Source organism: Hibiscus syriacus, unplaced genomic scaffold, assembly GCF_006381635.1.
Source record: "Hibiscus syriacus cultivar Baekdansim isolate YM2019G1 unplaced genomic scaffold, ASM638163v2 tig00111331_pilon, whole genome shotgun sequence".
Classification (NCBI taxonomy): Eukaryota; Viridiplantae; Streptophyta; class Magnoliopsida; order Malvales; family Malvaceae; genus Hibiscus; species Hibiscus syriacus.
The window spans coordinates 80,932-98,377 of NW_024063060.1; the positions used below are offsets into that span (position 1 = coordinate 80,932).

A 17,446-nucleotide genomic window follows, 5' to 3' on the forward strand; every position below is an offset into this window, starting at 1 on the left:
CCAACAACTCGTCAATCAGATCGTGTGAGAAGACGTCCCAATTGGCACTCAGATTATGTTATAGAAGGTAATATTGCATACTGCCTTTTAACAGAGGACGGTGAGCCATCAACATACCAGGAGGTAATAAACAACTCAGATGCTTCATTATGGATGATGGCGATGCGAGAAGAAATTGAAGCCCTTCATAAAAATAATACATGGGACCTTGTGCCACTACCACAAGGAAGGAAGCTAATTGGTAACAAATGGGTCTTCAAAATCAAGCGAAATGGTGACGATCAAGTTGAGAGGTATCGTGCAAGACTGGTGGTAAAAGGATATACTCAAAAAGAATGTATTGATTTCAATGAAATATTTTCTCCTGTGGTTCGACTAACAGCAGTTCAAGTAGTTTTGGCAATGTGTGCTACATTGAACTTACATCTAGAGTAGCTAGATATTAAAACAGCTTTTCTTCATGGAAATCTTGAAGAAGAGATTTTCATGCTCTAGCCTGAAGGTTTTGAAGAAAAAGAAAAGAAGAACTTGGTTTGCAGGTTGAACAAATCTCTGTACGATCTAAAGCAGGCGCCGAGGTGTTGGTTTAAGAGATTTGATTCATTCATTATGTGCCTTGGATACAATAAACTTAATGCAAACCCTTGTGCTTATTTTAAGAGGTCTGGTGATAACAATTTTGTTATATTGTTGTTGTATGTGGATGACATGTTGGTTGCAGGACCCAACAAAGATCATATTGAAGAATTGAAGGCAACTGACTAGGGAATTTGAAATGAAGGACTTGGCATCAGCAAACAAGATTCTAGGGATGCAAATTGATCGAGACAGAAGTAATAGGAAGATTTGGCTTTCACAAAAGAATTACTTGAAGAAGATCTTGTCAAGATTCAACATGCAAGATTGTAAGCCAATTTTTACCCCTCTTCCTATTAACTTCAAATTATCCTTCAGTATGAGTCCTAGCACTGAAGAAGAGAGGATGGAGATGTCTCGAGTACCGTATGCATCGGCAGTGGGAAGTTTAATGTTCGCTATGATATGCACAAGACCAGACATTGCACAAGCAGTGGGAGTGGTTAGTCGGTACATGGAAAATCCAGGCAAAGAGCATTGGAATACAGTAAAGAGGATCCTGAGATACATAAAAGGGACCTCAAATATTGCATTATGTTACGGAGGATCAAACTTACTAATCAATGGGTATGTATATTCTGACTATGCAGGAGATTTGGATAAAAGCAAATCTACTACAGGATATGTGTTCAAAATTGCTGGTGGAGCTATAAGCTGGGTTTCAAAATTGCAGTCAGTTGTGGCTACATCCACAACAGAGGTAGAATATGTAGCAGCTACACAAGCCAGTAAAGATACAATTTGGTTGAAGATGCTATTGGAGGAGCTTGGGCACAATCAAGAGTATGTCTCACTGTTTTGTGACAGTCAAAGCGCCTTGCATCTAGCAAGGAATCCATCATTTCATTCAAGGACAAAACACATACGAGTTCAGTACCATTTCATTCATTAAAAGGTGGAAGAAGGGACGGTAGATATGCAGAAGATCCATACCAAAGACAACATAGCAGATTTCATGACGAAGGCGGTCAATGCTGATAAATTTACTTGGTGTCGATCCTCTTGTGGCCTGTCAGAAACATAAGCAACATGATGGTATAAGGTAGAAAGAATGGGGTGAAGATATGATTGTTTCAATCAAATCTTCAAGTGGGAGATTGTTGAAAATAAAAGTCTAAAACAATGGCTAGCAACCGGCGACTATTGATTCAAAGATGGCTGCAATTTTGGTTGAAATTAATGGATGGTAAAACTACACATTTAGTCATTGTACTTTTAGGGTATTTTCAAGATTAGTCCTTAAAGCTTCTACTATAAATACCCTAGCTCATTTAGCTTCAAAATCATCCCAAAGCATTATAGCTTTCTTCCAATACTAGAGAGAATTTAGAGAGTTTCTTGAGAGTTGTTTTCTCCTTTTTATCAAAAAGAGAATTATCATTGTTTTCTCCTTGGTAGATCGAGAGGTTGTAATTCCTATTTCCTCGTAGTGAAATTCTTCTACCGTTGCCTGTGGTTTTTACCCTATATTATTTAGGGGTTTTTCAAGTAAATTTTGTGCCTCTTTTATCTTCATTTTATTTTATCAAATTATCATTTGCGATTTTGCTCTATCTGATAGCCGTCTTCCGTAACAGTACCGACATTTTCTTGTTCAGTAAAGCTGCCAAGGCGTCGTAGATTTCTTTCACCTAGGAAATATACGCATGCATGCTCAACTCTCATATCTTAACTCCTTTCAATCGATAGTGTAAGTTCATCATTGTGGTGGTTGATTTACTGGCAAAGAACTTGTTGACGGTTGTCCAAACGTCGACAACAGATTCGACACCCACCAGTTGAGGAAGAAGTTGTGGGCTGACAGTGGATAATAATCATGAGGCTATAGTGTTGTCCTGAGTAACAAGGAGCTCATATTCCTCATTGTTAATAATATCACCACTGTCAAGAACCACCGCCGCAGTGGTGAATGAACCAAACCAAGGAGCATCTTCTCCAAGGGATGACTCCTCACTGATAAAAAGACTTGTTGTTTTCATAGCATAAAATTACCTTCATCAATAATGACACTCACCCTTTTGTTAGTAAATATCTCCGGAGTAGCACTGGACGGAGTCGATGATCCGGAATCCATGATAACACAAAAACTAGCACAAACGAAAGCAAGAAAGAAACTAGAATTTATGACGACTGATACCATATTAGGTGATTTGATGAAACAAGAATTCAATAGAGCGTTGCATTTCATCTATCTTCAATACATAGGGGAGCACTATTTAAAACAGTAGAAATGCATCATAAACACGAGAATTATTATGCTAACAAACTCTAACAAACTGTTGATTCAGTAACATCTTCTAACAGCTTGCCAATCAATATTTCTTTTAGCTCACGTCTTCATAGCCCAATAAAACTTACCTCTCAAATAGAAATTCCAAAAGAATTACATATTTCCAACAATTTTCTTTCATAATTCTCAAGGTGGAGACCTATCTATATTTATATAACCAGATAATGAGGGATGTCAATGGATCGGGTCGGGTCAAATTTTTGCCTGGTCCGACTCTGACCTGACCCCGATTTTAATATTGTTTAATTTAACCCGACTTCAACTCTGAAATTAAAATAAAAGCTCGATTTTGACCTGACCCAAACTGAAATATATTACTGGAAAGAAAATAAATAGAACAAAATCCCAAAGACAACCCAACAACTTCTAACATTCTTTCCAGTTTAGCCTACAATAACATTTTTTTACAATAATTACAAAGACAAAACCCTAAAAATCTCACTAAAGCTATAAAAATATGAATTATTACATATGAAAATATCATATTTTTACAACAAAACTAAAAAAAATCATGCTAAATAAAAAATCAAAGGAAATCAAACATAATAAAATTGTAAAAAAAAGACAATTAAAATTATATTTTTCACAAACAAAAACATGTATATATTCGAAAATCTTTAGATCTAAAATCCCTAAAAATATAAAAATCAAAAATCAAAAGGAAAAGCGGATAACATTTGATTGTGATCATCTAAGAGATGAAATAAAAGAAACAAAAACATTTGGTTAGACAGGATTTGAGAGAATAAATGAAAAAAATAGAAAAGAAAAAGGAAGAAGCGACAGAAAAGGAGAAGATAAGAAAACAAATGAAAAGAAATAAACCCTAAACATTTATATATATAGGATGACAATTTTGTGAATAAATCAAACTATATAATACAATTAAATACCCGGGTCCAGTCGGAGATATTTTACTCAAAAATCGACTCTGACTCGAACTCGAAAATTCTACATAAAGCATCTGACTCAACCCGACCTGAACCCAAGATTTATAAAAAAAAATCCACTCCTATCAGGTCGGACTGGGTAGGAACCCGTTAGATCTGGATCATTTTGCTATCCCTACAAATAATTGATAAAAAATATTATTAAATAAGAATTCTTAACTAAATAAATTTTATTATCAGATAATTTTCAACCACTAAAACTACACCAAAATTCAATTTAATTACCGAACAATCTCCCACCATTTAACATAAATTGCGTCAAAAGAATTAACCTTACAATCTTCAACAATTTTAATTTTTACACAAATCAAATATTTATTAAAATATTGTTAGATCAATTGAGAGATGCTCCTTGCAATTGAAAACTCATTGTCACTCTTTCGCATCTATCCATTCTGACATCACAATAGCACAAATTAAATTACTTCAGTGGTTAAAAGAATTGTTGGTATTCTTAAAGATCTCAGGTTTGAGCACCAGAGAAAAATCAAACATAGAGATAATAAAAATTACAAATACATGAAATTTTTGTACCCTATAAACTCGTGTATTCTCAAAACACTTCTAATATCTTTAGAAAAATATCTCTCAAATGTAGATTCTAAAATAACTACATCTCTCCAATAATATTTTCTCCCATAATTTTAAAAGATTAAATAAATAGATTTAATGATTAATTAATCTCCTTCCATTAAAATTATATTAAAATCAAACTTGATTACCAAATAAATTTTAATCAATAAATAACAAAAAGAAATGTCGGCCATAAACACAAACAAAACAAGACACATCCCTTATATTCTTCCTAATTACAATAATTACTACTGCATCTATTTTTTGTCGTTAACTAAAAAATACCCTAAAAACTGTTCTTGTGTATTGTTAGGTGATGAAGTGAGCAAGGTTTCAAGGGCCAACCGGCAACGATTTGTTATGTATGGGACGCCGTCTTCTTACCCTGGGATAATCCATTGTAAAATAATCTCCTTCCGCCCATTGTTGCCTTCTTCCATGCTCTTTCTGCTTTGTTTTGCCTGCATGCATGCCCCCCATTCTCACTTTTTAAATCAAGAGGAATTGCTACAAACGATTCATATAGTTTCTGAATTCTTTGTATGATCAAAATGATAAGTGAAGTGCTGTGAAGTTTGAAGAAATCAAAAGAAAGAAAATCCTAGTTTAAGTGAAGAGATTTTGGCAGTTTTAAGTTTGAAGTCAAATGGTTCAAGAAAAGTAATGGAGGAATACTGAATGCTGAAACCCAGATTCTATTCATCACAAAAGATGCAATTTTTCATGTTATTTGGAAAAAATTGATGGGATAATAGTTTGGAAAAAAAGGAGTGACTAATATGAAGTGTTGTTGAAATTGAAATTATTTTCCGAATTAGGGTGGAAGGGAGAATATATCCAGATTATCTAACGTTATTGGATAGACGCTCAAAAGACTCCAATGTCCTCTCCGTTGTTGTTCTGCTAAGGTTATCATTCAGACTGCATGTAGTCTTAGAAAGACACCGTGTCTTTCAAGCGTCTTCTCAAAAATATTAAGTGATGCAACCATCGATTTCTTCTTATATTGATCATTTTACCCTAACTGAGAAATTAATTTTCCCAGCATTCAATATGAATCATTCTTTTCTTTTCACCATATAATCATCTGTGTATTTATTTCATTGATTCGAGTAGTTAGATATCTCACCGGGAACATCTTCGTTCTTCTTGGTGCTTGATATAGAATGTTGTGCAACAGCTTCATTTCCTTTGAACTGTTTCAAACAAGCAAAAGTTGCAGATGATTTAAGGAGATGATAATATTATTTTTATGATTCTTTATAAGATTGAATCTCTTTTTCTAAATGGAGTATATTCTTACTGCAAACTCCTCGGTGAATCTAAGCTTCCTTGGCAGAACAACAGTAGATGAAGAAAGCATAACTTTATCTGCTCATGATTTGAAGCATTTAAAACACATTATTAGATAATGAAACATGATGATGAGAAACATAAAACCTTTGTAGTTTACCTTGGATTTGCAGGGAAATACAAGGTGTTTGCAGTGCAAGAAAGGTAAAATAAAGCACAATCATGAAGATCCCTTTCAGCTTCATATCAGTTTAATTTCTCTCGAGATTCTTTTTTCCTTTCTAGTTTTGTGAGAAAGGGGTTGTTTTTATGTGGGAGGGAAACCCCATTTTCAAAGAGGAAAGAGAATGCAGAGCGGACACAAAGCACAAAGATGCAGAGTTCCAAAACACGTAATTACAAGGGAAAAACTTAAATTTATACTTGCTTTATAAGAGGGCTTCACACGCCTCATACAGATCGTTTGATTACTAATTACAACATTATTTAATTAATTACTTCTTTTAGTTTTAAGAATGACCTCCAACTAATATTTATTATAGCAAAAGTTTAATATATTAAAGTAAAGATCATTGTTTTTTGAACTTATTAAGTGAGTTTAATAGTTAAAAAGAGTTATTATTTTTGATGATCTTAGATTCGAACGCACTTAAGATATTATTTTATAATCACCCCATACTATTAAAAAATCATTATTTTCTCTATAAGTAATTATCTAATTTTCTTTCAAAGTGTCGCCTTAGGCAGCTAATTGTCGTTGGCTCTCTTGTTCTTATTTTTTTCTTTTCTTTTCTTTTCATTTAATTTTCTTTTAATTTAAATTTAAATAAACATCTTCTTGTTTTTGTTTTTTTTTTTCCTTTTCACTTATTCATGAAGTGTTGGTTTTTATTTGTCTTTATGGCACAATTTTGTCTATCATTATGATAGTTTGATGTTTCATGTTGCATTTATTACGACGCATCTCCTGATCAAGAAAAGTCAATGTTCTCATATAATTAGATTCCCTTTTTATGGTAGTTTGTCAATGTATTCGGAAGCATTCGCGGAGCAATCTATCAGATCGTTTCTCTCAATCTCCACACCTTTAAGCAAATTGCATCTAGGTTCAAGTGGAGATATACAGATTATTAATAGTTGAGAGATTTTTTTTGTTGAAAATGAAACATATATTCATGAAAGATTTTGATTTTATTTTCCTTTACATCCTTTGAATTTCAATGCTGAAATTGTATTGTTTTTGTTATACATTACCTTTTATTTAATAAAATCCTAGTTTTATTAAAATAAAAAACTAAGGCAGTCAAATAGAAGACGGGAAAATAATGTTAGTTTTGGTGTTTGAAAGCAAGGCTTTTTTTCCCCAAAGACAAAACACGAGCATGTGTAGTAAATCCATGAAGAATGAGGACAAGAGTGTCCAACTTGCCCAGAACGTTTGACTAACAAAACAAATTAGAGATTAATTATTTTTTTATCGATATATTCAATAACAGCTGTTAAAAAAAATAAGAAACGTAGTTCAACCCCCAACAGTGAATATCAACGCCAATACATTTATATATTCAGTTGTTCAGGTGTAGCAATTGATAAATGACAGTTGCATTAAAAAAGGGTTATGAATGGCATCCTATGCTCATCATATTTTGGTTTGGGCAGTGCAGATGTCTTTGACACCATGATATGTACTCTGTTTATAGCAAACTACAAATTCGGGCAATGTACATTCCATTACACTTTTGTTCATATATATATATATATATAACGTCCTGAAATGATGATAATATTATGTTTCATTGATCACCAGTTTTGAAAAGAAAGTGTAATTGGGGATTGGAAATGGTAAAAAGTGAATATCTCAAGCTTTGACAGTTAATAAAAATTACCATGGTTAACAGTTTCACATGCACCATTTGTATATTGTATAATTAAGAATGATGCCACTTTAAGATCTCAACAGCTTTCTGTTTATTATATTTATAGTTTTAAAATATTTTTGAATGATAAAAGGATGGCTAGAGATTATAATATATGTATATGCGTGCGTGCGTGCGTGCGTGCATGTGTGCGTGTGCGCGTGTGTGCATATGTGTTTATAGTTTTCATTTCCTCTAAATTCAAGTAGGAATAATGCCACTTTGAGATCTCAACTACTTTCTGTTTATTATATTTATAGTTTTAAAATATTTTTAATGGTAAAAAGATGGCTAGAGATTATAATATATGTATGTGTGTTTATAGTTTTCATTTCCTCTAAATTCAAGTACTGATTGGGATTGATGTACTTTCAATTCTAAATATAGTATGAAAAATCATATAAATTTGTCCTATTCTCTCCCATCTACTGTAATTGGGAGATGTTCTTGTGAGATGCCTAAATTAAGGCTAATAAACGGAATGACCAGTAAAAAAGATCAAGTTAAAAGCGTTACCTATAATGTTATAAACTGAAACTGGAAAAGTTATCAGTTGGAGTAACATAACAGGTTACACTAAAATGTTACATAGGGAGAGAAAATGAGTTATAAACGGTAAATGTTATGAATACTATTAATATTTTCCCATGATGAAGCATTGAATTTTCCCATGATAAGAAAATAAGTTGAAAATTGAAAATGTTATGAATATATAAGTATGAAAAAATTCACATTTCTCATTCATAAGAGCTAAGTTACAAAGTACTGTTTATATACACAAAGCTACCCTTAACAGAATAACTAACCTCTAACTAACTGCTAACAGAACCAATTACTTTACAATCACTAATAAATTTAACGCTCCCCTTATGTTGAGTGTTGATATACATTTTTGAGACCCAACTTGGACATCAAATAATTATGTTTATGTCTACCCAAAACCTTGGTCATGATGTCTATCAGCTGCTCATGTGTTGAAACGTTCTTGGTTTGAATTATTCCTTGTTGAATTTTCTGTATAATGAAATAACAATCGATTTCGATGTGCTCTGTTCTCTCATGAGAAATTGGGTTAGAAGTTATTTATAGAGCAGTATTATTTTCACAATGAAGTCTTACATGTTTAAAATATGTTGAACAAACTTAAACATAAGGTTGTTGTTATTTACTAAATAGTTTATAGCCTTTATAGAGTAGTCTAAGTGAAAATAAGGGAACAATCCCTAAAAATGAGTAACTCCCTAAGAATTAGACTAAGATTAGATCCTACTATACAAGGAAACTCCTAGGAATAAAGTAAGTAATTTATCCTTAATTTAAGGAATTCCAACACCCCCTTAAGCCGAAGTGTAGATATTTATCAAACTTAGGTTGCCAATAATTTCTTCAAACATGTTTCTGATCAAGCTTTTGGTCAACAAGTCTGCAACTTGTTGTCTCGTAGGTATGTAGGTAACATAAATCTCTCATGAGTTAATTTTTTTTTTTGATGAAGTGGCGATCTGTTGAAAACATTTTGATATTTTGATATAACAAATAAAGTATTAATGAATTTTAAGATTTTATATTCAATTTCAAATATAATATTCGATTCAATTAATCGAATATCACAAATATTACTCCAAGTTTTTAAATATCAATTTCACTCCTTACTTAAATGAAAAATTGTGTTTTACTCTTAAAATATTTTTGAAATAATTTTTACAAAGTATTTCGAACCATAATCGAGTCAAAATTGTGTTTTTAATAGGGATGTATCGATACCTCTTTAACGAGTATCGATACCCCTCAAACATCGAATGCAAAAGAGGTACCGATACCTAGACAAAAGGTAACAATACCCCTAATTTGATTTTGACTCCGAGAATTAACAGAATGCAAAATGGGTACTGATACCATGACCGGTATCGATACCTCTTTACATAGTAGTATTGATACCCCCTTGAGAGGTACCGATACCATTATTTTTGCAACGGTCGAAATATTTTAATTTTGTACAGGTAGTATCGATACCCCTATGAAGGAGTACCGATACTCATAAGCTCCCAATAGTTTTTTGAAGTGGAAAACATACAACAACGACTCTATTGACTTCATGATCATCCCCAACAATCAGAATTCATTCAAGGGGTATTTAAACAAGTCATGAAGCCATTGATGAATAATAAGAAACAAGTTTTGAGAAATAATTCAAAGAGAAAAAGCCTTGAACTTATTGTTTGAGAAATTCAAGCCAAAATCCATTCAATATTCATTTTGCTTTCAAGAACACCATTTGTGCTCAATTGTATTCATTCTTGAGTGTTCTTTCTTTGTTCTAGAATTGTGCAAACATCTTACCTTGTGAGGTTTTTCTATAAGTTTGTAATTTTCTCTTTGAGAAGAGAGAGTCTCAAGAGATTGGGGTATAATTCTTGAGGGAGTTGTAAGGTTACTCTTTGTCCTCAAAAGAAAGATAAATTAGTGAATTTGTGGAAAATCCTTAGTGTGGATAGCTAAGGTAGTGGACGTAGACTTTGGTTGAGAAAGTCAAACTACTCTAACTCGTTATGCAAATCTTTTCAATTTTCTGTCAAAGCTTCCACCAAAATTTTAATTACCAATTCACCCCCTCTTGGCTATTTCATCTGATCGATTAACTCAATACTTGGCATCATAGCTACACTCATTTGAAGGTTTTACCACCTCTTGAGAAGATCCGGGAAGAGTTAAATCGATATTCAAGTCATCAATGGCCTCTGCATCAAACTTCGACTTCGTTCTTAATTCTCAGCCCGTCAACAAGCCTCCATTCTTCAATGGCGCTAACTACGCCTATTGGAAGAATAAAATGAAGTTCTTCATTCAAGCTATTGTAATGGGAGCATGTAAAATCATGATGAGAGGATACTCCAAACCATCAATATATTTAGACATGTGGAGTGAAGAAGAGACGAGATTATTCCAGCTCAAATCAAAAGCTATCCATATTCTTTTTTGTGCACTTGGACCAGATGAATAAGGGAGAATATCATCTTGTTCAACCGCCAAAGAAATATGGGATAAACTTCAAATACCTCATGAAGGAACCGACGAGGTAAAGGAAACCAAAATTAGTCTTCTTACTCATAGCTATGAAAATTTCATGATGAACCAGATGAAGACATCAAAGCTATGACAGCTAGATTTTCTGTGATTGTCAATGGTCTCAAGGGATTCGGAGAAATAATCCATAATGAGAAATTTATGAGGAAGATCATTTATTCTCTTCCAAGTGCTTGGCAATCAAAGAAGACGACAATTATCGAAACTAAAGACCTAAGTCTTTAACTCTCGATGAGCTCCTTGGTTCTCTCCTCCTTCATGAAATGATGATTCAAGATGAGGTAGAGCATGAGAAAAAGGACGACACAAAGAAGGAGATGAAGAAGAAAAAGAACGTTGGTGTTGCTCTCAAATCCACCAAAGATAAGAGTGATTCTGATGAAAATGAGGATGAAGAAATGGCCTTACTTCCAGAAGACTCCGAAAATTAATGAAGCCCAATAGAGGAAGAAAATTATAATGAAATGAAGGCTTCAAAAATGAGTCAAAGGAGAAAGACCCAATTATTTTCTATGAAAGCAAAAAGCCTGGGCATGTTAAATATGATTGCCCACAATTGAAAAAGAATGGTCTTTCAAAGAAGAAGCAAAAGGCACACGTAGCTACTTGGAGCGATGATGATACATCCGATGAAGAGGAACAAGAAGTAGTTAACTTGTGTTTAATGGACTTCGGGCAGGATTCTCAGGTAACCTCTAACTCATCTAATTTAGAATATTATTCATTTGATGAGTTATTAGAGGAATATAATGGTTTGGCTTTGGATTTTGAGAAATTATTTTCAAAATACAAGAAATGTATCTCAAAATTGAAAAATGAAAAAGATCTCATATCCAAAACAAACATTGAACTAGAAAGTATGATTAAAGATTTGCAAGTCAAAATCGATGATTTTGAAAAGAAAAATTCTGATTTGCAAAACTTACTTTCTAGAGTACATGATGTTCATCAAAAGAAAATTGATGATCTTAAAGCTTCTTTCAATAAAGTTTGATCAAAACATTTTAAAAAAGGAGAAAGTTCAAAATCCAACTATATTAGAAAGAATTATAAATCTTATAATCATATAGGTCCCCAAAGAACCTCCAATGGTAAAATCATTAGGAGTATATAGGTTCCTAAAGGACTCAATACTACTAAAGATAAGGATATCCTGAACAAATGGATACCTAAGGGGACAAGGATTTTAGGGACTAATGAATATGGACCCAAAATAATTTGGGTACCAAAAATTATAAATTAATCTATGTTTGTAGGAAAATGAACATTGCTCCAAGGCACGAAATACAAGCTCAAATACACGTACCTTGATAGTGGATGCTCAATATATATGACCGGAGACAAGAGTCGGTTTATTGAGCTTAAAGAAAAAAAATGGAGGAGTGGTAACCTTTGGTGACAACTCAAAAGGTTACATAGAAGGTATATGTACTATAGGTAATACCTATTCCATACAAGTAAAAAATGTTTTATATGTAAATGGGTTAAAGCATAATCTACTAAGTATTAGTCAATTGTGTGATAAAGGATACAATGTCTTATTTGAATCAAATGGATGTAAAGTTATTGACGTTGCATCTAATAGGATTATGCTTATTGGTCATAGAATAGGAAACATATACATTGTGCATTTAGATTTAATTAATATGACTAATTTATGTCTAGTTGCCAAGGATGTGCATGATAGTTGGTTATGGCATAGTAGACTAGGACATACAAGCATAAGTGTTTTGCAAAAGCTTACTCAAGGCGATTTAGTAAGAGGGTTGCCAAAGCTAAAATTTGATAAAGATAAAATCTGTGATGCATGTGCAAAAGGAAAACATAAGAAAGTTTCCTTTAAATCCATTAATGATGTATCAACTAGTAGAGTATTACAATTGATCTATATAGATCTTTTAAGGCCAATTAGAACTACAAGCTTGGGTGAAAAACAATATGCCTTTGTGTTGGTAGATGACTATTCTAGGTATACTTGGGTTCAATTTTTAAATACTAAAGATGAAGCATTAGAAAATTTTATCACTTTTTCAAAAGTAATCCAAAATGAAAAAGGTTACTCCATTTCAAGTGTTAGGAGTGATCATGGTACTGAATTTGAAAATCTTGGATTTACTGATTTTTGTAATTCAAATGAGATTAGCCATAATTTTTCAGCACCTAGAACCCCTCGACAAAATGGAGTTATTGAGAGGAAAAATAGAACTTTAGAAGAAATGGCTAGAACCATGCTTTGTGAAAACAATTTTCCAAAATATTTTTGGGCGGAAGCCACAAATACCGCTTGTTATGTAATTAACCGAGTAATGATTAGGCATATTTTAAAGAAAACTCCATATGAAATTTTCAAAAATAAAAAGCCTAACATTAGCTATTTTCATCCTTTTGGATGTGAATGTTTTGTTTTAAACAACGGTAAGGACAATCTTGGCAAATTTGATGCTAAAAGTAATGAAGGAATTTTATTGGGTTATTTCTTAAATTCTAAAGCTTATCGAGAATTTAATAAATGAACTTTAGTGGTAGAAGAGTCTATCCATGTTGCTTTCTATGATAATCCCCTTCCGAGGAAGGATTCTTGTGTTGATGATGACGTAGGTATTATAAATGCAAATGACGTGGGAGAATCATTATCAAAGGAAGAAGTGAAAGATGAGGAAACTCAAGATGCCTTCAAGAATCTAACCATTGAAGAAAGGGAAATCTCATACCCAAGAGAGTACAACTATGTCAATTATGGTGAGATTTTAGGTGATCCATCAAAAGGGGTAACTACTCGATCACCTCTTAGGGACATTTGTAATTATGTTGCATTTATCTCATCCATAGAGCCTAAAAATATTAAAGAAACATTAACCGATGAAAATTGAACTATGGCTATGCAAGATGAGTTAAATCAATTTGACAGAAGTAAAGTATGAACATTAGTTGAAAGGCCTAGTAATAAATCTACTGTAAGTACTAAATGGGTATTTAGGTATAAGCTTGATGAAAGTGGTAACATAGTGAGGAACAAGACTAGACTTATTGTTCAAGGCTATACACAAGAAGAGGGAATAGATTTTGATGAAACATATGCTCCCATAGCTAGGATGGAAGCTATTAAAATATTGTTGGCATTTGCATGTTTCACTAATTTTAAATTATATCAAATGGATGTTAAAAGTGCATTTTTAAATGGTTTTATAAAAGAAGAAGTGTATGTGGAACAACCTCCGGGTTTTGAAGATTCAAAATTTACAAATCATGTTTTTAAATTGACAAAAGCATTATATGGTTTAAAACAAGCTCCTAGAGCTTGGTATGAAAGATTGTCAAATTTTTTAATTGAAAAAGGTTTTTCAAAAGGGAAGGTTGACACTACATTGTTTTTAAAACGAAAAGGTAAAGATTTATTAGTAGTTCAAATTTATGGTGATGATATAATATTTGGTTCTACTAATGATGCTCTTTGCCAAGAATTTTCTAAGCTAATGCAAGGTGAATTTCAGATGAGCATGATGGGGGAGGTTTCATTTTTCTTAGGGCTCCAAATCAAGCAAAGGAAAGATGACATCTTCATTAATCAAGCAAAGTACATCAAGAAATCACATCTATAATCCATTAAGAGAATCTTGACAAAGATGAAGAAGATAAATGTGTAGATGTTAAACTTTATATGTCTATGATTGGCTATTTGCTTTATCTAACCGTAAGTAGACCGGACATTATGCTTAGTGTTTGCTTATGTGCTAGATTTCAATCATTCCCTAAGGAATCACATCTACAAGCCATTAAGAGAATCTTTAGATACCTTAAGGACACTCTTAGTATAGGACTATGGTATCCTAGAGACTCTAGCTTTAGCTTGCATGCCTTCTCGGATGCGAATTATAGAGGATAAAAAATAGATAGGAAAAGCACCTCCGGTACTTGTCAATTCCTAGGAAATATGATTATTTCTTAGTTTTCAAAAAAGCAAAATATTGTTGCATTATCTACCACTGAAGCGGAATATATTTCAGCCGGTAGTTGTTGCGCACAAGTTTTATTGATGAAACAACAACTTTTAGACTATGGAATTGAAGTTGGTACCATACCTATCAAGTATGAAAATACTAGTGCTATTTGTCTCACTAAAATCTCATCAACACTCTGGAACTAAACACATTGAAATTATACATCATTTCATTAGAGATCATGTCACAAAGGGAGTTGTAGTTCTAGAATTTTTAGATACTTTGCATCAATTAGCTGATATTTGTACAAAACCTTTAGACAAAGAAATATTTTGGACACTTAGGAGAGAATTAGGTCTTACAAACCTACCTTGATTTAGTGTTTAAAATAAGTTTAGCACTTTTAATGATTAAGGAAAAATGCATGTAAAAATAACATTTTGAATGCCTTCTATGCTAATAGTTAGGGAGAGTTTATGATCTTTAGTGAAAATTAATAATATGTTCAAATAAAATTCAAAGGTAGATTTGATTGATTGAACATAGTTAATTTTTGTGATATAAGTTACCAATACAACTAGAGCTAATTAATTTTGCATGCTAAGTGTTTAAATACAGATTTTTGACAATTGTGTGTACTATGTATTGATATTGGTCACCAGGTACCGATACCTCTCTTGCTAGGTATTGATATTGTTCTTAACGGTATCAATACACCTTGAATGTATATCGATGCCCCTCGAGGGGTACCAATACCCCCTATAAAATACCTAAAAACAAAAATTCACACCATTCCTCTCTTTTTCAACCCCAAATCACCACATTACTTCATTCCTTCGATTTCAAGTCGGAATTCAATTGTTTTTCAACTCCTAATCCTACCAAGATCATTAAAATCGTGCAAACAGCACTACATTCTACTCAATCCGATTTTTCAAGGTAAATTTTTCTAAACCACTGTTTTATTGATTTTTGAACATATAACTAGTTTTAGTTAGTTCTAGTTCAAATTAGTGGTCGGGTATTTAGTAGATTATAGTTTTACACTAGAATCTACAAGAAATTTTATCAAAAACACAAGATTTTTCAATTTTTTTTGAATTTAAAAAAAATCATTTTAAATTGATGTTTTTGATCTAATCATATTATTTTCATGAAAACTATACGTATTATGATTTTTCAAACTTCGTTTTCAAAATAGTTTTCAATATTTCCCATTAGACACTAAGTTAGAGAACCTTGAATATTGAGGACTCATATTGAGTTTTGAAATAATTGTTGCATACATGTTTTTTTCATTACATCCCATTACGATTTCATAAACCATGTCTAAACGAGCTAGGACATCTTCTAATCATTCCTCCCAACCATAAAATCCACCTTTTATTCCATCACAAAATTCACCTCCTATTTCTCCACAAAATCTTATCCTTAATGAACCCGAGATGACCATTCTAAAATATTTCTTTAACGAACCTAACGTTAGAGGTCTCTACTCTAGGTACGTTAATCACTTCGAGTAATATCACATTAGTGAAGAGCGTATCCCATCTCTCCAAGATACAGAAGAGATGAAATTCAAATACCTCTGTACCCTCAAATCATGGAAATTTGATAATCTTTTTAAGGTTGAACCAGTTGTTTATCACCAACTAGTCTGTATTTTCTACTCCAATGTGGTGTGTGTACAAAATGAGTCACAAACCACAACCGAAAGTATTTTCTCCTATCTCTTAGGGCAATACATCTTTATCGACTCGGACTATATAGCTAGTGCATTCGGTCTAGAAATTTGAGGGTTAAATAATTAGCGAGATTTAGTGCCTACTCCCTATAAAGCCAAGTCTAGTGTGAGTTTTTAGATTATCATGAATGTTTTCTTCATCTTATCATCTCTTGGTGGTTTAGACCATCCAGAGGAAAATACTCCACTCTTAGAGCGCTTAACTTATGGTGGATTCATTGTATCCAACAAAATAAGAAAATAAATCTCCCTCAAATTATCTTTGGGGAACTTATATAAAACACAAACAACATTCCTTCTAAACGTGTTGAAACATTAGTTTACGGCTGTCTACTTAGTAATATGTTTATGAAAGCTGGTCTTAAGGTAGAATTAGACGTAGCCATCCCTCTTACCACCCAAATCAACTTCACTTCTTTACAAAAATCGGAATGGACTAGAGACAAAGACCAGTGGGTTCGATCAACAAAGAAAACCCCCGGTGCTAGGTCTTCACAAGCTGCTCCTACTCTGACTGCTGCTCAAGAGGTTGAAGACCTCTTATGGGATGTTGACGATCCCGTAAACCAACCCAAAGATGAGCCAGCTAAGTAAGACAGTAAAATGCCTCTATACTTTTAGTCTTTTATGGAGACATTGGACATGAGGTTTGTATCTTTGGAGTCCTACTTGACTGTTATGGGAACTTAGCAGTTGGAGTATCAAAGGGAAAATCGAGCTCACCGCAAAGCAATGGAAAATAGATTCAATGTTGTAGATGAGAGATTCGACTCACTCACTCGCGATGTCACTTTCCTTAGAGCACATAGATTCGATCCCGATCCTCTTACTGATGATTGACCTTGCCTTGTGATAACTCCGTAAAAAGACTTAATTTATAGTCTTTTCACTTAAGTTATTGCTCGTCTAAACAAAGTATGCATTGCATTTTTAGTTGCATTTAGTTGCATATAGGTTATATTTGCTTGTGGTGGATAAGTTTTGCCTAGGCAATATTTATTTGGCTTAGCTGATTCTGCCGA

At 32.9% G+C, this 17,446-nt stretch overlaps 1 protein-coding gene across 1 annotated transcript; it reads right to left on the bottom strand.

Annotated features, from left to right (window-relative positions):
• Positions 1–1,871: 1,871 nt before the first annotated feature.
• LOC120158876 (probable root meristem growth factor 8) lies at positions 1,872–5,837 on the bottom strand. The gene is made up of 4 exons (XM_039169605.1): positions 5,753–5,837; positions 5,579–5,645; positions 4,744–4,910; positions 1,872–1,884 (listed from the first exon to the last, which is right to left on the bottom strand). The coding sequence occupies exons 1-3, from the start codon at positions 5,810–5,812 to the stop codon at positions 4,783–4,785; spliced, it is 255 nt and encodes an 84-aa protein (XP_039025536.1). The 5' UTR covers positions 5,813–5,837; the 3' UTR covers positions 1,872–1,884; positions 4,744–4,782.
• Between the last annotated feature and the right edge of the window lie 11,609 nt (positions 5,838–17,446).

What these genes read in the sequence shown, in the direction of transcription:
- LOC120158876 (XM_039169605.1), bottom strand. Translation starts at nt 5,812, where the DNA reads ATGCTTTCTTCATCTACTGTTGTTCTGCCAAGGAAGCTTAGATTCACC. An exon ending in GATTCACCGAGGAGTTTGCA is followed by an intron (nt 5,646 to 5,752) that starts GTAAGAATATAC and finishes TGTTTGAAACAG; the next exon opens with TTCAAAGGAAATGAAGCTGT. An exon ending in GAAGAACGAAGATGTTCCCG is followed by an intron (nt 4,911 to 5,578) that starts GTGAGATATCTA and finishes GCATGCATGCAG; the next exon opens with GCAAAACAAAGCAGAAAGAG.